Genomic DNA, 22778 nt, shown 5'->3' with positions numbered 1-22778 from the left:
TTCTAAGCGAATATTATCGAAACTATTAAAGATATGAAAAAATGTTTTAGACAAAAGTTTTATGGTTTTAAAAGTACTTTATTATGCTATATTTAGATTTTTAAAAATGTAAAATTGTGTATAAAATACCCCCCTCCTTCCTCTTTTTTCAAATTGTTAAAATCAATTGTCCAACTAAAATAAAGCTTATTTTATGACAAATTCAACCATATATAATAACATTATGTTTGGAAAAGGCCAATATTGAAAAAAAAATTAAAATGCTCTTTATATATGCTACGCGTACCAAACTTATGGGATTCGCTGCTCTGACGATGGCTTTTCTTCTCATCCCTCATAATTAACTGACTGTAAAAGGTAAGGAAGGGAATAAAGAATGGTAATCTAAAAAAAGAATAAAGTTGATGTTAAGAAGTAAGTGAAGAAAGAACAGCATGATAAGGAGGACGCAGAGAAGAGTGTATATACCCTAATATAGATAATCTTTAAATTCAATGTAAAGAAACAAATAAGGAAATGAATGATATGAAAGAAAAAAGGAGAACACACACGGATTTAATAATGAAAAATATAATTTATAAATTTATTCAGTGTACATTTGTTGTGTATGTGTTTTGCTTCATTCAGTATATAGGTTTTATTAATTAAGTAGTCGATATGATATTCGAGTGAAAGATATCTTATATTTTGGTATGGATTATAATATATAACAATTTTACAGGAATTGAGACAGTAAAATATTATTTATTCTATATAATTATACAATAATGATATTGCTCAAAGAAAATGTTCAAAACAAAAATATTGCTTGCACCATGCACAACGTATAAGCCATTTTACCACAAATGCTACATTTTGGTATACGTTTTTCTCTTTTAAAATAACAATAATCGATTGGATTATGAAATTTTTCAGGCCATGTTGATAATAACCATTTTTATACCAGCTATATCTAAATAAATTTCGAAATCTTGGAGAAGACAGTTGATTGTGTGTTAAAGATTGCAATTTTATTATGTTATTACGTAAATTTATGTCATAATTATTTATAATAACACTATCAGAAAAGCTTCGAACAAAATTTTTCCAGATTCTGAAACCAAAAAACATCTAATGGCTGTATAAAAGCAGTTGTTTTTTTGGTATTGTTAGAATATTTACATGTTTGTCTTTTGGTACAAGTTCTTCCAATTCGGTTCGGAATGTCCTGTCCATGAATCAGCAGTAGTATACTTTTCTCTCCAGTGTTTGGTAGATACACTTCTTGGAACCAATTTTTGAAATGTTCAGTTGTCAATTTCCCTGATTTTGAAGCCGCAATGTAAATATTCACTGGTCTAAAAAGAGTTTGTTCTACTTGTGGTCCAAAAACACCAGTAGATTCTTTTAATACTATATACAAAGGCGAAAGGAGATGTCCATCTGCAGATATAATAGGCATAATGGTGTAGCTATGAGTCATAGCAGATAAAGATTGGATAGTAGCTCCAACTGTCTTCACTCCTACATTAGCTAATGTTCTTCCTGTATGTATTTCTAAATTAAAGCCACTTTCGTCCGCATTATAAGTTGATTCAGCACCGATTACATTAATATGTGGCTTTACTGTATTTACAAATTCCTCAGCGTTTTGACGTATAGTTAGATCAGTTAAATGAGAAGACCGCGTTTTAAATGCAGTTATTTTACGTGATGTAATACGATGTGCCTTTTTAAAATTCCATATCCACCAATTTCCTGCTTTAAATGAAGAAAAATCCACTTGTTCCTTTGCTTCTAGTGCCCATTTTCGCAGATTTATATCATGAATAATAAGTCCTCTATTAACAGCTTCTTGGAATTTTATAAGAACATATTCAGCAATAACTACAAGTTTGTCTGTATTTGAACCCTCACGCATTACATGTTCTTGCCATCTGTGCAATTGTTGAATAGATTTTACCTAGAAGAAAACAAATCTCAATATTAAACAATTCGAATTCAAAAATAAAAGAAGTTATATACGAATTAAATGTTCACGAAACATCAAATTGTAAAACTTAAAATAAAAAACAACGCGACTCTAACTATATAATTTACAGCTTTGGTCATAAGTATAAAGCATCTCTAACTCATTGTATTTTCCTAGAAATCAATGCATATACTCATAATAAATATATAATCTCTTTACAATAAATATTATATTAATATTTTATAATATAATGTGTATATTATATTTATGTATATTATATTTATATTATAATTTATATTATATTAATATTATATTATATTACAATAAATATTGTAAAATAAATATTATTTTCCACATATTCTTATATTATATTTTTTTATTATATTATTTTTCCATATACTCGTATACTATATTATGTTCTCCATATATTCATATAGTATGTTTTTGTTACACAATTTAAATAAATTTTTTGGGATGCTTTATACTTATAGTCAAAGCTGTATGTACAATGACCGACAATGATGCGTTCCGCGAGAGGGGAAATAGAGTTCTCTCTGTCGCGGAACGAATCACTGCCGGTCACTGTACACCGTAAAAGCCTCAAGTATTTTACTATATATTATTCTTCTTATTTTTTAATTAAACTTTACTTTTCTAAAACGATGTTGTACAGAAGTAAGAGATAAATGTCCTTTCTTTCCACTCTTCCAAAATTCGATTGCCTTTTTCTTATAATTTAAGTTTACATTTCCACCTTCATCATCCACAGTGCAAACTTCATTTCCATAATTATCTTCTTCAGCATCAATATCGTACACATCTACAAATTGTACGTCATGCGGTTCTGATGGATCGTCAAAATCAAGTCCCCACTCATGTTCGATAGTAATATCGTGATGTATAGCACTCTTTATTAAATCAGTAATTGTATCATGGAGTTCCACCTCTTGATGATTAACAGGAGTTATTGCAATATTTGTGAAATGAAATGTCGCAATTAACAAATTAATAACATTAGCTGGATTTATTACTGACATTATGATACAAATCTTAAGGATATTTTAATTAAACATTTCTCACAGCAATAATAATATACGTACTGCTTCAATAACTGCTTCAATAACACTGAAATGTATTCCAAAATGGACAGCTTTTATATGCAAATGAATGAAGATAACATATGTCAATATAATGAACCTTGATTGCACTGTACTTGATAAAGAGTGCTATTTTGGTCGCACAGTCATAAAACTTGTGACAAGTGTTTTGCATGTTGCCATGATGTACACACACGTGCGCACGTACAAAAACACACATACACACACACATATTTATTTATATTTACGCGTGTCGTTTAAATTAATGAAAAAGGTAGCCGCAATGTTGGCAAAATAAACGTCTATTACGTGAAATTTTATAATTTATAACATTTTTAAATATTAGTGACTGTATCCTTATCATGCTATTTTTCTCCTACTTACTTCTTAACATCAACTTTATTGCTTTTTTAGATTTTCTATTTTCTTCCTTCCTTATCTTTTACAGTTTGCAATTATGAGGAAGATTTGAGGAAGAAAGAAATGCCATCGTCAAGTAGCGAATCCTTAAGTTTGGTACGCGTAGCATACATATAAGAGCATGTTTAATTTTTTTTTCAATATTGCCTTTTCCAAACATAATGTTATTATATATGGTTGAATTTGTCATAAAATAAGCTTTATTTTGGTTGGACAATTGACTTTAAGAATTTGAAAAAAGAGAAGGAGGGGGGGTATTTTATACACAATTTTACATTTTTAAAAAATCTAAATATAGCATAATAAAGTACTTTTAAAACCATAAAACTTTTGTCTAAAACATTTTTTCATATCTTTAATAGTTTCGATAATATTCGCTTAGAAAGACAAAAATCAACTTTGTTCAAGGGGTTGTTTCCACCCTTAAAACCGTTTTTGGGCACCAACGAAAAATTGTTTTGTTATTAGGTATATCTGCTCTACAATTATGCAGAGTTTCAGATTTTTTTGAATTTCCGCGTTGCCAAATGTCCCTTGTCAGTTTATAAGAGGTCTCGTTCCGCTTGTAACTTCTTATCAAAATATTTGCTCTGTCCATCAATTATTACATTAAATTCTCAACTTACGAACATCCCTTTACAATTCTTAAGTACCTGAAACAAGTTGCACAAGATATACATGATGAAAGAGATAAGTTTGTAGCTTTAATATGGGACGAAATATCTCTGCAGTCTGCTTTAACTTATGATAAAACACATGATAAGATCATCGGATTTGAGGTCATAAGAGAACAGTAAAAATTGCAGATCATACTATCGCTTTTTATTTACGATGCTTAAAAATGAAATAAGATGCCTTTAGGATATGGTTTTTGTCAAGGTAGTATTAAGACATTTCAACTAGTACGATGTACAAAGGAATGGCTGTTTCATATAATTAAGTGCGGCTTGGTACCAGTAGCCACAGTATGTGACCAAAGTGCTACTAACATAGCAGCAATCAATGCCCTAATAGATGAGAGTAACAAGATTTATATTACAACGAATATACACAGAGGTACAATTACTATACTATTAAATAATATTTTTATTAACAATCGTATATAACAAAACAATTTTCTACAATTAATAATAATAACATTCATGTTGTTTCAGATGGCTTCTTTATAAGAGGAAAAAAATTATCCCAATATTCGATTATGTACACTTAATGAAGGGAATTAGAAATAATCTGCTAATAAAAGACTTATGGACAAATACAAATATAAAACCTAATGAAAAAAAGAAATATGTTTCTTGGGATGACATTATTATGTCATACGAAATTGATAAATTTTCTTTTCTCAAACTACGTCAAATGTCAAAACTAACAGATAAACATATTTATATTAAAATGATTCCCAAAATGAGAGTGAAATATGCGACTCAAGTTTTAAGTTGTACTGTTTCCAACTTTATAGACGTAATCCTAAATTTTAGTGAAGGTAAAATTATATTTAAAATCTGTGAAATTGTGCGTAATATGTAAACATATGATTTTTATATATTTTCTATAACTTACTGCATTATATCCTTATTATTGCAGGAGTTGTTAAAACACAGCATGGTAATTTAACATTCTCTGAAACCGCTGAAACTACATCCACCGTCTTATCATTTTTCAATGATTTGTTTGATTCCTTTAATGGGAATAGAGGACAAGGACTGAGCAGCATATTAACAGCAAACAGTGGATATATTTCTTTCTGGAAAGAAGCATGCAATAAATTAAAAAACATGCAATATGTTGAAAAAGGAACTCGTCAAATAATTAAAAAGAATGGCCCAAAATATTTGAAAAACTGGTTTCGTAATATTAAAGTTGTACAAGAGATATGGAACATATTACAGGATGCTAATTTTGAAACATTCAATTTGAAGTTTCTTTCATCAGGATGTTATCGAAAACTTTTTCAGCTAAATTAGAAATTTTAGAGGCAGTAATAATAATCCAAATCCGAAGCAATACCAAGAAGTATTCAAAGCTTTGTTAATATGCAATGTAACATCTAAGCATTCTTTTGGAGCAAACTGTGCAGAAGATAGTGTAGGAACATATTTAGCTCTATCACATTTGATGGATTTGGGTGAAATAGCACACGAAAGAGAAGCTGTCGAGCAAGATATAGAAGAAACAGAAGAAACACCTATTTCTCAAACTACAAGTACTGAATTAACAATAGATCCTCCCAAAATTATTACGATTGTTAGTCATGATCAGAATGTTGTAGAATGCGCAATATGTTCCAATAATCTGAACGATGCAAAATTTTACATTTTATACAACATATGATTGCTACACTTGAAATTAAATTCCTAGATATTTGCTGTGAACTTAAAGTAGCAGATAAGATACAAACAATTTTAGAAAGAGAAGAGCATTTATTGCCATTACTGTCGCAATGTACACATTTAATAACAACATTTTTTACAACTATAAAATATCAATTTATTAAAACTTGGTGTACATATATCAACAACATTTTATGTAAAATGATAACAACAGATAGCGATAATTATGTGTATAAAGCAGCAATGCGAATATCAACAAAATATGCAAAAAAAAAACAATGAAAAAAATAAAGTAAAGAATGAGTATACATTGTTTTAAATTGTTTATTTTTTCAAAATTGCTTTTTAGTTATTCATTTTATTCCAAATCCAATAAATTGATTAAAATTTAAATATAAAATTAAATATAAAACGAATAAGAGCTCATCTTTATCGATCGGTTAGTTACTTTGCTACGTAGTTCATATATTATTGGGAGTCATCTTTTAGATGGCGTTAAAACATTGGTCAGAAATTTTACATGGGAGTTTAACAACCCTGGTTACCGTCAAACCGCGTCATTGGCGCCATTTCCATTTGTTGACATCTGATAAAGATTTTCAACTCACAACAATACAAGTTTCATACAACAGCATAGTTTGTAATAGCGTTGAACATGTCGAATTTTGTGCCTGGAAGCTACGATTTGCGGGCAGCATTGATTTTCTGTTACCATTTGAAGAAAACTGTTGCAGAATCGCATCGAATGCTTGTCGAAGCTTACGGTGAGCATGCTCTTGGTAAATCACAGTGCTTTGAGTGGTTTAAAAAATTCAAACGTGGCGATTTTGACGTGAGAAACGAAGAACGTGGAAGACCACCGAAAAAGTTTGAAGACAACGAATTGCATTGTTGGATGAGGATGACGCTCAAACACAACAACAACTCGCGGATCAATTAAATGTGACACGAGAAGCCGTCTCCATATATTTGAAAGCCATGGGAAAGATGCAGAAGATGGGAAAATGGGTTCCACATGAACTGAATGAAAGACAGCAGGAAAACCGAAAAACCACTTGCGAAATATGCTGCTCGCCAGGTACAAAAGAAAGTCATTTCTCCATCGAATTGTGACTGGCGATGAAAAGTGGATATATTTTGAGAATCCTAAGCGTGAAAGATCATGGGTAACTCCAGGCGGACCATCGACATCGACTGCAAGGTCAAATCGCTATAGACGGAAGACAATGCTTTGTGTTTGGTGGGATCAGAAGGGCATGATCTATTATGAGCTGGCTGAGCAGCGCTTCACTTCTTACGAAAATGTACGAAAATGGCTCGATGACTGGTTTGCCTCAAAAGAACAATAGTTTTTTTAGCGTGGCATCCACAAATTGTCAGACAGGTGGGAAAAATGTATAGCTAGCGATGGGCAATACTTCGAATAAAATATTTTTTATCATTTTCATATAATAAACGTGTATTTTCTATACAAAAATTCCGGTTTCATATTTATATACCTGGTATATAGTGCCCGCCAAAAGTTCCGGGCCACTTAAATAACTTCTGAATGGTTTAAGATATTGGATTGAAATTTATAGGGATACAATGGAATTACAAAATTATCATTTAACCACAAAAACACCGACATCTACATTACAGGAGGGCGGGGAGAGAGAGAGGTCGGAAAATCTTAAATGATATACAAGGTTGAGTGAGGGCTCGTTTGAAAAGGCTTTCCCTGACGAAAACAATGCAGGGTCGTTGAGATCTTTATGACTTTTTTTCGCAGAGTTATGATCATTTAAACATTTCTATTGAAATTTTGCGATAAAGAGACCACGGCGAGTAAGATAAGGCTTCACGCGTATTTCTAAGTAGGTAGAAGTACATGTGTGTGTGTGTGTGTATGTGTGTATGCGTGTTGCGTTCGTGCGTGCACGCGCGTGTATTCGTGTTCGCCGCGAGAATAAGGTCTGTAGTTCGTCAGTTCTACAGTATTTCACGACTCCAGACCTTGCCGCGAAAAATGCAGCTGCACCCATAAAGTTCCTAATACTGATGTATGTATAAAGGAATAAAAACACTAATTATTTTATTAAATGTTCGAATTGGTGTCCTTCGACAATTTGGCAGTGTCCTAAGAGAACGTAAAACATATCCATAACGTTAGTTATTAGATCTAGTGTGATTGAATTCGAAATGTTCACTATTTTTTCTGACAGCTCTTATAAGTTTACGGACTTAGTCTCATATACTTTGGCTTTTAAATATCTCCAGTAAAAAAATTCCAATGAGATCAGATCTGGTGATTTCGGTGGCCATTCTATTGTATCTCTTTTACCAATCCATTGATCAGTAAAAACATCGTTGAGAAGGTTTCGAGCTTCCAGAGAAAAATAAGCAGTGGAGCCCCATCCTGCTGAAACCAAACATTGTGGAAAACATCTTCAGCAATATCCTAAATAGCCGGTATCACTTGGTTGTTTAGTAAATTGCAGTAATTTTGTGAATTTATATTTCGTTCAATGAAAAACGGTCCTATAATATGATTAAACATTATTCCGGTCCAAACATTAAGTTTCTGAGGATACTGCATGTGACTGTCTCTCATCTAATGCGGATTTTTATCTGTCTAGTATTTTATATTCTGTCGATTTACAGAACCGTTTAATTCAAATGTTGCCTCATTAGAGAAACAGATCCAGTTGAAAAACTGACTATTATCACCAAATCGTGTCATCATTGTGTCGCAAAATTCTACTTTTCTATCAAAGTCGTCTTCGAATAGTTCCTAGACTAGATGTATTTTGTAAGGATGATAGTGATGTCTTTTGAAAATTCGACGGACTGATGTTGTTGCAATATATTGTTACAATAGCACCCAGATTTTTGTTAATTTGATGTTTTGAAATTTCTAAAAATCAGTAAGTTAACAAAAGTCAAGGCGTTATTATAATAATATATTCTTGAGACTAAATAAAGCAAGAAAATCTAGTACCACTTTTTCTTCCGACAAATAGTTAGCGAGATATCGTAAGTTAAATATTGAAAAAGTTATCAAGTTTTCCTCAAATATCTCAAAAAATATTAGACAAATAAAAAAATGTTTTAGTCAAAAATTGTTCTAATTAATTAGTAGAAAAAAGCAGTATATTAAAAAATAAAAGTTCAATACAAGTTCAAATACAACTTTTATTCAGATCATTTTCCTTGAAACTTCAATACTGAAGAGTTATTTGAGGTGGGACATTAAAATGGGACACCCTGTATATAGAGGGTGTCCTATTTTAAAAAACCCACTCAAATATCTCAGAAACACTGCGTTAAATCGAAAAATGCTTAAGACAAAAGTTGTTTACTTTAACCACTTGCGTTGGCAAAAAATTCACTGACGCGTGTACCAGAACGGTCCAGTGTAACTCGCTGAGAGGCGTCACACAGTGTTCGATGTCTTACAGAAATCGGAAAAAGATTTATGTTTTCTAAACTAATTTATTTTCGACCTAGGACTTTTAATAGCTTTTTGAAGGGAATATAGAGCGTCGATTAATTATAAAATTATACAAATATAAATATTTAATTTATTTATTAATAATCATGCAAAGTGTGGTATCTCTCGAAACAGTCTGGAACATGTAATGGTACAAGGCATTTCTTACATTCCCATATAGTTTCACTTCGTTTTTTGTGTTTGGTACACACTCTACACCTTCGCTGTGGATTCTTTTTGGCATTTATGTCTGGCAAACAATCCCACCCGACGTGCCACGCACGTCGTTTTTGTTTCTGTGACAATCGCATGACGACGTATATACCACGTCGTTGGCGATTCTGTGACAAAAGCATTACGACGTGCGTGGCACGTCTTTCCAGCGCAAGTGGTTAAAGGGGAATATAAGATAGCGATAGCATTTTGTTTATAGATGGCTCCATTTTCAAGATATTTATTGATTATCAATTTTCTTAAACGGAAATCTAAATTTTTTATTATATAAACCTTTTCTACCAATTAATTTGAACAATTTTTGTCTGAAACATTTTTCTATTTGCTTAATATATTTTGAGATATTTAAGGAAAACTTGATAACTTTTCCAACATTTACCTTACGATATCTCGCTAACTATTTGTCGAAAGAAAAAATAATATTAGAATTTATTACTTTATTTGCTATCAAGAATATACTACTATAATAGTGCTCTAACTTTTATTAATTTAATAATAATTTTGAAATTTTGCAAAGGTCGATGAGTTAATAAAAGTTAGGGCACTATTATAGTAATATATTCCTGATAATAAATAAAGTAAAAAAGTCTAATACTATTTTTTCTTTCAACGAATAGTTAGTGAGATATCGTAAGGTACATGTTGAAAAAGTTACCAAATTTTCCTTAAATATTTCAAAATATATTAAGCAAATAAAAAAATGTTTCAGACAAAAGTTGCTTAAATTTATTGGTAGAAAAAGATGATATAATAAAAACTGGGATTTCCATTTAAGAAAATTGATAATCAGTGAATATCTCGAAAGTGGCACCATCTATAAACAAATGCTATCGCTATCCTATGTCCCCCTTTAAGCTAAACAACTTCTGTCTTAAGCATTTTTCGATTTAACGTAGTGTTTCTGACATATTTGAGTGGGTTTTTTAAAATGGGTACCCCTGTACACATACACACACACACACACACACGCACGCACGCACACGCACACGCACACGACAAAAGAAGTATAAATTCGACTGGTTAACCTCCACGTGGTACATCTTGGCTAATGCCAGTAGCAGCGGTACAATTTCTATATGTATATGTATATATATATATATATATATAGAGAGAGAGAGAGAAAGAGAGAGAGAGAGAGAGAGAGAGAGAGAGATTCATATATTTGTTTCGTGAGAAAGCATGGTACAACTATAGGTTTTCATTGAGAGGTTGCTACTTTAAACTTCTCTGGACGGAAGATTATTGAATTTAGAGAGTCGTGCCTATTGAGACTTTCGTTCGAGATGTCGAGGACCATAATATACTTCAATTTCATCCAATTTAACCGAGGGTACATTGCCATAAGATTTGTGCGAGGTCCTTGTGAGAACCTTGGAATTTAAACGAACTCCGTCGTCGAATAAATGAAGAGATACATTTGATACCTTCTCATTTTTGCAAAAATGCCATTTTCAATTTTTATACTACACTGGCATATTGTCAGACTGTTAATGGTAAGCAATTTGAGTATTTATTATGAATGCAAACGTTCATGTATTTACGCACACTTAAATAAAAATATGTATGTATATACACACGAAACACACGTCGCGCATACACACACACACGCACACACAAAAGAGGTGTAAATCTGACTATACAACCTCTACGCGGTACGCCTTGTGTAATGCTAATGCCGGCGGTACTGCAACTTTTAAGTCTTGTAACTCGAAAAATATCTAATAGAAAGACATTTAGTTATAGTGTTTAGGAAAGTCCTCTAGATAAGCTACAAGAATATGTAATGAAAAATAGGTTCCATTTAAGAAATTTAAGATGATCTTCACCTAACCTTGACAACGCTATTCAAAGTCATAATAATATTGCCACATAATGCGCCTTATAAAACCCTACTAATTTTGTATTAAACATTTTTTTCTAAAATACGTATTTTCCGAGATATTAAGGGATTTCGATACTTTTCGTACATCCTGTATATGCATGTATTAGATTTATAATGTCTGGATTTAAATATTCGACGTTAATGTATACATAAAACTTATTGAACTAAAATAAATACCCACTAAAATAAATACTTATTAAATTAAAATAAGAGTGAGAGAGAGAGAGAGAGAGAGAGAGAAAGTGAGAGAGAGAGAGAGGGAGAGGGAAGGAGAGAGAGAGAAAGATTTCTTTTTATGGAGAATGCTCAGTTGAGTATGAAGAACAATCAGTCTTATTTGTAACACGACTAGTTTGCAATGACTAATTCTTTATTTGTCATTTCCTATGGATCATATATTTCCTAGATATTTATATTCTACGTTGTATTTTATTAAAAATACATATATTGCTTTGTGTTGTATAAGTTTTCATTTAGCTTTTTACATAAGAAAATGCATGCACGTCTTACTCATTTTTCGATTTTTGCCGTTCGTTAGAAAAATAGCAGAAGAAAGATATTTTCTTAAACGATATCCGTTACGGATCGCTAGATGAAGCATATCACCGTAGTAAGGACAGCGAAAGTGATCATTGGCCGTGAATTGCATTGCGATATCGGATACCGCGAGATTCGCTTCGATGAAAAGAAGATGGCATATAAATGACAAATCGTCGTCAGTGATGTCAAACGTCGGTTGGCTGTTGATAGTTTACGATCTTCACTACAATGGTTCAAAAGATAAATATCATGGTAACGATACACAAAGAAAGTTTTATATGCAAAAAAGAGTGTGTGATTCGTTTATTTTAGACATTCAAAATGAAAAAGTGAAACTTTATATATACAGGGTATCCGGGATTTTTTGGAAATGAAAAATTGTGAAAATTAATCAAATCAAATTGAGAAGAAAAGTCAAGTACTATTTTGCAAAAATCACTATGGTTATTAAGTTATTAATGACCATATCATACAAGCTTTTTTAATTGATAACATGAAAATTTGCGTACTTATTTGCAAAATTTATGGGCAAAACATTATCCTTCATTAATTCAGAAAATGGGAAAATGTTATGGGTGATCTAAATGTAACGACTGCGTCTTTATGTTTCAGAGTATCATTATCGGCATGTTTTTCCTTCTGTCATATGAAGTGCTAAATAGCAGAAGCATCAATAAGGAGCAGTGAGTGTACAACAGCGTTATGTTATTAAATTTATGCTTTTTTTTCGCGAATCGCGCGAAATCACGTATCTTTGTTAAGCAATGCTTAGTATTAAATACAGCAAAATTTTACTCTTTCTTGTGGCAACAATCGTACTCTGTGTTCACTCCCGTTTCCGTGAGTGGCAAATTAATGATATGCACCCATTTCTTTCGCACTTATTTCTTTCGCATGATTTTATTTCATAAGGATAACTAATTCAACATTCTTATATTAGTAATAGTCGGTTTTGTCGGTTCTGATTTGTTGGGTTTATTAGATTTGAGTTAATGATATAAGAAATGATGTAAAAATCAATAAATTTTTTTTTCTATTAATAGAGTGCATTTCAAGATTCATGTACCAGAAATCATAAACCGTCAAATTCATACGAAGATGGTGTTCATACACATTCACAAGCTGACTAATCCGACAATGCCGAAAAAGACAAAACCTAAGATGGAAATGCCGAAAACCTATGATAAAAAATGGCATCAAGAGAATTGGAGTTCTTGGAATACTTATGGCTATCATAGCGATGATCTAGCAGACAATCATATCATACCGGAAAATGCAAAGGATCATACGAGTAACGAGATTCACGATGGCAAAGACCGCAAGAAAATAAACCCATCCCTTCATCATCACAAAGACTCATATCTGCTCGCGTTGCAACACGATGACAAACCCAATCACTTGAAAAATCAACACAACGACATGATGGATTATCCTTATCCACCACAGTATGTGCAAGAGGATCTGAAGGAAATGGATCACAACAATATTGAACCTTATATGCACATGTATGAAGAAGGATATCATAGGGGCGGCGAATCTGCGAACGGATACATCTACTCGAATGATCTGACCAAATTTTATGATGATAAACACGAAGAAGGTGATCATTCCAACGAGAAGTACGAGAACGAGTCGAGGGAAAAAACACACGCCGGTCGTTACTTCGTAGATGACTCGGAATATCAGCACACTAACGATATATCAGAAAAGCGTGTGTCTCGCAGAATACGATTATCGTGAGAAAATAAGTCATGCTAGTGACGAATATTTGTTTTTCGTTCTTCAATATGTTGTTGGACAATTCTGACTGTGGAATGTTAGTTCCGAACGTTAATAAAAATATAAGATATCTTTCAATTTTAGTAACTTTAATCAAATTTTATATCTCTAATTAGTGATGGGGTGTTATTCCATTACCTGTTATTGAATAAATGTTACTAAGTCATAATTTTAGTAACTGTTATCAAATTTTTGAAATAACAATTAACAGATTAAACGGTTATTTTCATAAAATAACAATTTTACAAAAGCAACAATGTTTAAAATACGAAATTACTGCTTAATTGATTAATATTACGTTCCGATACACGCATTAGTACTAAAAATCTGTAGCATATCTGACATAAACGCTTTAAACATTTAGCCTTTCCGCAACCAAATTACATTGTAAACGCAAAAGAACTAGTTACTAGTGCTTTATTTAACAGCGCGGAGATTGAAAATAACTCAAATACAATTAATTTCAATACGTTGAAAAAGGAAATAAAAAAACGTAGACATTTCTGTTTGGTCTGCTTTTGATAAGACTGTAGCTATTACAAAACCTAGAGAAACTCTAATATCACGAATATTAGTAGAGATACAACGTTACATAGATGAAGACATCTTACACTGCTAAGCAGATCCTTTATCTTGTTGGAAAGATCACTTGGCTTTATTTCTCCATCTTTCAAAGCTTACGACAGAAAAATTATGTACATTAGGAACATCAGTTCCATGTGAACATTTGTCCTCCAGCTGGATTAATAATTAATGAAAGAAGAAATCTGTTACGTCCTGCGGACTCCGCGTACTCTAAATTTCAAAAAGGGTAAAAAAAGCGCCAAGTACACGCGCTCTTTACTCAAAAATTGTCCAACAAAAATTTTAATGTAGTGTTTCAGAAAAAAATATTTTAGAAGAACACATTTATTGATAAAATTTAATAATATTCTATTATTATTTTATTGCTGCGTTATTCTATTGCTATTTTTAACAAAAAAATAATAAGATCGGTAAATTTTCGCCAAGTGAATATTACAATACAATAGTAATACGTTATTTAGTTAATTATGATTTGTTATTATCCAGCAAATTTGTAAGTGATATGTCTAAAAAATTATTTAAAATTATATTTCTTACAAAATATATGATATCAATAAGTTAGGTAAAATATCAAAATTCCTATAGAAATAATAATGTTAAAATGTTGTATAAATTAAAAAATAATGTTGTATAAAGTAAAAAAATAAGAAAATAACGTATAAAACGTAATATTATATACATTATTGATAAAATTTAATAATAACCAAAAAAATTGTAATGTAATGTTTCAGAAAAAAATATTTTAGAACACATTCATTGATAAAATTTAATAATATTCTATTATTATTTTATTGCTGTATTATTCTATTGCTATTTAAAAAAAAATAATAAAATCAGTAAATTTTCGCCAAGTGAATTTACAATACAATAGTAATACTTTATTCAGTTAATTATGATAAAATTTATTTTATCATAAAACATCAAATAATACGTATAATAAAACATAATATAATAAAACATGTAATAATACATAGAATAAAACATCAAAAGCGCTTTAGATAGTTCTCTTAATACTGGCAATTTTAATTATACAAAACATTTTAGACAATTTTGACACTTGTTCAATGACAAGAAGTTTCAAAATTAAAATCGAGAGTTACAAAAAAGCACTTGGCACGTCCCGTTGCAATAAAGTACAAGTTTCACTAAATGCTTTAAACAATTCATTGATTGAAACTGAAATTGGATCTTTCTGGAAGTTTGTAATTTAATGTAACGGGGCGTGCCAAGTGCTCTTTTGTAACTCTCGATTTTAATTTTGAAACTTCTTGTCATTGAAAAAGTTTCAAAATTATCCAAAATGTTTTGTATAATTAAGATTGCCAGCATTAAGAGAACTATCTAAAGTGCTTTTGATATTTGTATATAATATTACGTTTTATACGTTATTTTCTTATTTTTTTACTTTATACAACATTATTTTTTAATTTATACAACATTTTAACATTATTATTTCTATAGGAATTTTGATATTTAACTTATTGATATCATATATTTTGTAGAAAATATAATTTTAAATAATTTTTTAGACATATCACTTACAAATTTGCTGGATAATAACAAATCATAATTAACTAAATAACATATTACTATTGTATTGTAATATTCACTTGGCGAAAATTTACCGATCTTATTATATTTTTGTTAAAAATAGCAATAGAATAACACAGCAATAAAATAACAATAGAATATAATTAAATTTTATCAATAAATGTATCCTTCTAAAATATTTTTTTCTGAAACACTACATTAAAATTTTTTGGTTATTATTAAATTTTATCAATAAATGTGTTCTTCTAAAATATTTTTCTAAAACATTATATTAACATTTTTGTTGGACAATTTCTGAGCAAACAGCGCGTGTATTTGGTGCTTTCTTTTTACCTTTTTTGAAAAGGTAATTTTATATGGATATCACTTCTTTTTTCCCTATCATTTGCACTTTAATTATTGTTTTTTCCTATTCTTATTTAAAATTAAATTGTAAATTCAAATATACTTATTTTCTATTGATATAGAACTAATAATTATACATATATCTTAATAAAAGAACACATTTATTAATAAAATTGTAATAAATATATTTATGAATAGAATATTAAAAATTTGTTAATTATAAAGTATAAAAACGGTCTCACCTCCACCCCCGTCATAAATTTTAAATTTTATTTTATAACTTGAATATGATGGTCCTCTTTACTAATCTTATCGCAAAACAGTACATTATTTAATATGTACCATCAATTGTTGCTAATTTTATTTGTTATCTAATATATACATTATTTATTTCCAATTTTATGCAAGAATATTATACAGGGTGTTATAAAAGTCCCGGAAGAGCAGAATAACTCGAAAAATATGAGACCTAGAAAAAATGCGAAGTACTGGATTTTTATGATTTTTTCCTGGCTATCTGAAGGTGACCTTGGGTTTGACCTTGACGATGACCTTGAAGGTAATTTCAAGGTCAGGTCAATTTTTTAAATCGGACCCCATATTTTTTATCCCAGAAATGAAAAGAGCGGAAAACTTTATGTTTGGATATTACTTTGAACACTGCCAAATTTGACCTCTGAAGGTCACATAAAGGTCTAAGCTTGTTTTAGGCTGAAAACGCGAATATCTTCAAAAATACACCTGCTAGGGAGCAATAGTACGCATAAGAATAAGAATGTAGAGGTCAACGAGGGACATTCAGCCGTGACTTTGCCCTTATTCTCAAGGTCATGAGTTAAGATTATTATTAAGGTCAAACCGGACTTTTTAGGACTGAAAATCCATATTTTTGACCTAAAAGTGTCAAGATTGAAAAATTTTACGTTCGGATATGACGTTTTCAACCTTGAGCTTGTTCTAAAAATTATGCTACTTCTTATGTTACTTCACTGATCGTGGAGTCTACTGAAAGTAAAGCGTCTCGGAACCCGACCACTGAAGGCAAGGTGACTCAAACCCGACCACTGAAGGCAAGGTTCAGTTAGTCCCGGCCACCGAAGGCAAAGCATCTTGTAACTCGGCCTGAGATTCCAAGAGATGTTCAAAATGTTCCCCATTGACCGTTTGACAGTGTGTTAAGCGGACGTACAAATTGTCAGTCGCACTCCTTATCATTTCTGAAGATATTGCAGCACATTCGTCTATGATCCGTTGTTGAAGCTCATCCAGGTTACGAGGTTTAGTGAAATAAACTTTATTTTTTATGTAGCCCCAAAGAAAGAAATCATGTGGTGCAATGTCGGGCGATCTCGGTGGCCATTCGATTATTCCTCTTCTACCTATCCAGCTATTAGGGAAAGTATCGTTTAAATAGTTCCGAACAATGCGTCCATAATGTGGCGGTGCCCCATATTGCTGGAACCAAACATCATCAAAATTATCACCAACAATCTCCTGTATTGATGGAACAATTTGGTCTGTTAGAAGCTGCAGATAGGTTTCTGAGTTCAAATTCCCATTTATAAAGAAAGGCCCAACCACTTGATTATCATAAAGACCTGCCCAAACATTTAATTTTTGAGGTCGCTGCGTATGTGCTTCAACCATCCAATGAGGATTTTCGTTGTCCCAATATTTAAAATTATGACGGTTTACCTTACCAGTAATTTCAAAAGACGCTTCGTCTGAGAAAACGATATTATGCAAAAAGTTCGGTTGCTGATCAATTCTTTGCATCATAACTTCTGAAAATTGCACCCTGCGGTCAAAATCATCCTCATTCAACTCATGGTGGAGATGAATTTTGTAGGGGTGGAACTTAATAGTCTTTAGATTTTTGGAAATTGACAATACACTCATTTGAAGCTGTTGAGATGTTTTTCTAATTGACAATCTGGGATTTTCAACAAATGATTGGGCTACTTCAAATTGTCGCTCTTCTGTCGTTTGGGACCTTGGCCTCCCAGATTTTTGGCGGTTTTATTACTCCCAGTTTCTATAAATCGTCTGATGGTGCGAGATAGTCGATATTGAAATACCTTCGCCTTCATTACGAAAGTTTTCATTAAACAGCAATCTCACTTCACTGTATGACCTTTGTCTATCCCCCTATCCTCTCATCATCAATAGCGAAACTCTTTCACGCTCTGTAAGAGAAGCCATTTGGAATTGAAAACAAAAAATTTGCAAAAATTTTGTAAAAAGATTCGGTTTCTTTACCTTTAAATAAAAATAATAAGTAATGTACCATTGATCGTTAATAATAATATGATAATAATTCAAAACGGACTAGAATGACAACAAAACTTGTTAAATCGATGAAAACTCAAAAACAATCTATTATCTGTTTGACACTGATAGAATCGAGACAAATAAAAACTTTGAAGCATACACTTTATTGATGGCGAATAAATTTTTTGGATACCGATCCTGGGATTTTTGAGCTCGCTAAAACCGAATCCGACGTCGGACTTTACAAATTCAAGATGGCCAATTCAAGATAGCGGCCGATATTTAAGAATAACAAAAATTGGATCTCGTTTGAGGAGTTTTTGAAGTCGTTTCTGAAATCGAATCCGACGTTAGATTTTACAAATTCAAGTTGACCGATCCAAAATGGCGCCCGATATTGAGGGATTACCAACAATCGGAGTATAACCTCGTACGTAACGTAAAATCTCACTCTTCACATTATGGGGGGGGGTAAAAAGTATGTGTTTCCAGCCTAAAAATATTAATTGACCTTGATATGACTGACACATAACCTTAAGAGCAAGGTCAGGATTGAAAACGTCATATTTGAACGTAAAATTTTTCAATCTTGACACTTTTAGGTCAAAAGTATGGATTTTCAGCCCTAAAAAAGTCCGGTTTGACCTTAATAATAATCTTAACTCATGACCTTGAGAATAAGGGCAAGGTCACGACTGAATGTCCCTCGTTGATCTCTACATTCTTATTCTTATGCGTAACATTGCTCCCTAGCAGGTGCATTTTCGAAGATATTCGCGTCTTCAGCCTAAAACAAGCTTAGACCTTTATGTGATCTTCAGAGGTCAAATTTGACAGTGTCCAAGGTCACATTCGAACGTAAAATTTTCTGCTCTTTTCATTTCTGGGATCAAAAGTATGGGGTCCTATTTAGAAAAATTAACCTGACCTTGAAATGACCTTCAAGGTCGTTGTCGAGGTCAAATCCAAGGTCACCGTCAGATAGCCAGGAAAAAATCATAAAAACCTAGTACTTCGCATTTTTTTCTAGGACTCATATTTTTCGTGTTACTCTGCTCTTCCGTAACTTTTATAGCATCCTGTATAAATGTTTTTAGCTCTCGGCCATTGTCTTTTTTTAACTTGGGTATCATGAGCTTCGATCCAAACATTAGAAGTGCCTTCTCTACAGGTCGACGCTGGACGCGATCTAGTATCTCCGGGACCTGACCCAGATGGTCGTGGAGAGGAAGGGCGGGGTGTTACTGGCGGTGTCGTTAGACATAACTAACGTCTTTAAGATCCGAATATCGGACGAGCCCTTGTGCATCACGGGGTGCCCGTCTACCTCCGGCGGATTCTTTCGGCGTACTTCGGGGACAGGTACCTCGCCTTCACTAAAGAGGGCGGGGTCCAAGGCCGGCGCACAATGGAGCGCGGTGTCCCGGAGAGAATGGTCCTCGGCCCTCTACTATGGGACATCGCGTTCGACCGAGTGTTGCGCACTCCGCTCCCCCCGGGCTGCCACGTCATCTGCTATGCGGATGACATGTTAGTGGCAGCCGGGTTGGAGAGCTTGGGGGAGGCCCGCCTCCGTGCGGAGGCGGCATAGGCATCGGTGGTGGGAACCATCAGGGACCTAGGTCTCAAGGTGGCGCCTCAGAAGACTGAAGCGTGTTTTTTCACGACGACAGTCGAGGGGCGCCATCGGAGACACAGGTCCTGGTTGATGGCATCCACATCCACGTCGGGCCGAGATATTTTATCGTCGGCCCGACGCTGGGCAGCCGGTGGAGCTTTGGGCCTCATTTCAGGCAGTTGGCCCACAAGGCTGGACTGGCGGTAGCCAGTCTAATGCGCACCCAAGGGGGCCCAAGTTGGAGGGCTCGCCGCCTGTACGTGAGTGCGGTGTTCTCGATCACCCTGTACAGGGCGCCCATATAGGCGCCCTGCTGCTTCTGGTCAGCAGCAGCAGGAAACGCTGCCTGAGGCAGGCACTGAGGCCTGTAATGATCAAGGCGATTCGAGGGTTCCGCACAATGTCGTACATGGCGGCGACCACCCTGGTCGGGTCCCTCCCCCCCGTGGAGCTCCTTACCGAGGAGAGGAGAATCCTCTACTGGAGGGTGAAGGAGCTCCGCGAGGGGGGTGACCTGTCGGCCAGGGACCTGAAGGCCCTGAAGCTCCAGGCCAGAGCTCGGATCCTGGAGAGGTGGGAGGACATTTTATACGACCCCCGAGAGCCCGGGCTCGCAACGGCCGAGGCTGTCCGCCCCTGCCTTTTCTTTTTTTTTTGTTCACGCAGGGGAAATCCATCATGGATACTCCCGCCCCCTTGGGGAGGGGCGGGGGTTATGTCGGACTCTTACCGACTAAAACCCCTGCGGGATGTCTACCTGTCGGACCGTAAGGAGGGGAGTTAGGAGAACTGCTCCCGCATTCCGTCCCCAACCCCCAGGGCTCTATTCCAAGAGCCCCTCGCCTTCTTGTATCGCACCCCCCTTCCCCTTTCGGGGAATTAGTGGGAGAGGTGCGGTCCCCGGCGGGTATCCCCGCCGGTTGGCCTTCTGGTGTCACCTTGAACAAAGGGGACATCCACTCTTCCTCCTTATCCCCTCCTCTTCTTTAAGGGAGAGGGAGGGATTTTGGGGAGGTTGGCCCGACCCGAATCGGGTTCCCCACTTCCCCCTTTCCCCCCTATCCAATCATTCAGAGGAGCGGGAGTTGCCCTCCCCGCTCCCCTCTGAATGACGGAGCCTGGCCCGAGGTGGCCGAGGGAGGCGCCGACCCGTGTAGGCCGGCGCCCTCTCCTCGTCTGATGCTACCTCGGGCCCGCTTCCGACTCCCCCTCCCCCGGGGGAGCGCCGGCCCCGCCGTCCTCTCCGACGGCGTTTGCCAGGCCGGCGCCTCCACTCGGCGGCCTCTTTCCGGGAGATTACCTCCCCGCAGAAGGAGGCCGCCGCATCCCACACTCTCTTGCTCCCGCACATGGCTCGCACCAGGTGCGGGAGCTGTCCGCCCCTGCCTGCCCGAATTGACAGGCAGGAGGGGATGTGGAATGTCCTTCCATCTGGTGCAGGTACTGACTGGGCATGGGTGCTTCGGAAGGTACATGCACCGGATCAGGAAAGAGCCCACCACCGTTGCCACCACTGCCCTGTGCTGGAGGACGCGGCGCACCATACACTGGCTGCATGCTCGGCATGGAGCCAGGAGCGCCGTGTCCTCATCAGGGCGGTGGGGTGCCGAGCGGGGGGACTCTCGCTCCTGCACTTGGTAAAAACCATGTGCGGGAGCGAGGAGGTATAGTCAGCGGCGGCCTCCTTCTGTAAGGACGTGATGTCCAGGAAGGAGGCCGTCGAGTGGGAGCGTCGACCCGGAAGGCGCCGTGGTAGGCGGCGCGGGGGTCAGCGCTCCCCAGGGGGGGAATCGGCAGTGGGCCGGAGGTAGCGTCGGCCGAGGAGGAGCGGCCACCGGTTAACCGAAGATCGCCCCCTCGGCCGCCTCGGGCCCGACTTCGGACGTGCGGGGAGGGGACGGCGGGTGAGCAAGTCCGCCCTCCCCGCGCGTCGGTAGGTGGGTAGATGAAGGGGGAGTGGATGCCCCACTAAGAGTCCCACATAACCCCCGGCCCCCCCCAAGGGTCCGGGGTATCCATGATGGATTTTCCCTGCGTTAATAAAAAAAAATGGAGCCTTCTCTACATATACTTATATAATGACCATTATTGTTACATGGACCATAGTGAAATATAGCATTCATTACTTTGTAAAACTGTCCAGCTATTAATATCTTGGTTGTTGGAACAACACACAAATTAAGTTTATCTGCCTTTATTATTTTATCATCCTGTAATGTAAATAATTTTATCATCCTGTAATGTAAATAATTTTATACGCAAGACAATTACCTTTTGTGCTAATATTAAGTCATTTTTAAACAATATATCGTTTCCAGCACAATGTTCACATACTTCATTAAAGGATTGACGCCAACGTGAAAATGTAATATTTATCAAATCTTGAAGATTATAACTTTTTTCCTGCAAATGATTAATAGATATCGAAATAATATTATAATTATCTGTAGTACATTTTGTATTACCACACGTCTTGCACCGGCTTGTAATAAATTAATCTCAAAGGATAGCAACCTTTGACTTTGAGAGATCACCAGCTTGTACCACTAGGTACAAGTAACAATACCTCTCTCTGTAGTCGCCGTGCGCTCGGGATAGCACTAGAGATGTCGCTTCCGAACGACATCTCTCAACATTATCTAGGGAGAGGAGAGTGTCGTGAGCGTGGAGCGTCAGATAGCTCAATGGTCTAGAGCAATCACC

At 35.2% G+C, this 22778-nt stretch overlaps 1 protein-coding gene across 1 annotated transcript; it reads left to right on the top strand.

The window, feature by feature from the left end:
- The first annotated feature begins 5583 nt into the window (after window positions 1-5583).
- LOC112589934 (uncharacterized) lies at window positions 5584-13666 on the top strand. Its single transcript, XM_025305012.1, has 3 exons — window positions 5584-5712; window positions 12539-12609; window positions 12970-13666. Exons 1-3 carry the CDS (start codon window positions 5584-5586, stop codon window positions 13664-13666), a joined length of 897 nt encoding a protein of 298 aa, XP_025160797.1.
- The last annotated feature ends 9112 nt before the right edge of the window (window positions 13667-22778 follow it).

This window comes from Harpegnathos saltator, unplaced genomic scaffold (genome assembly GCF_003227715.2).
Source record: "Harpegnathos saltator strain DR-91 unplaced genomic scaffold, Hsal_v8.6 scaffold66, whole genome shotgun sequence".
Lineage (NCBI taxonomy): Eukaryota > Metazoa > Arthropoda > Insecta > Hymenoptera > Formicidae > Harpegnathos > Harpegnathos saltator.
This window is presented reverse-complemented; position numbering and strand designations above follow the sequence as displayed.

Coding starts and splice junctions, on each gene's coding strand:
- LOC112589934 (XM_025305012.1), top strand. CDS start 5,584: ATGGATTTGGGTGAAATAGCACACGAAAGAGAAGCTGTCGAGCAAGAT. Junction 5,713..12,538: donor CTCCCAAAATTATTACGATT/GTTAGTCATGAT, acceptor TTTATGTTTCAG/AGTATCATTATCGGCATGTT. Junction 12,610..12,969: donor AGAAGCATCAATAAGGAGCA/GTGAGTGTACAA, acceptor TTCTATTAATAG/AGTGCATTTCAAGATTCATG.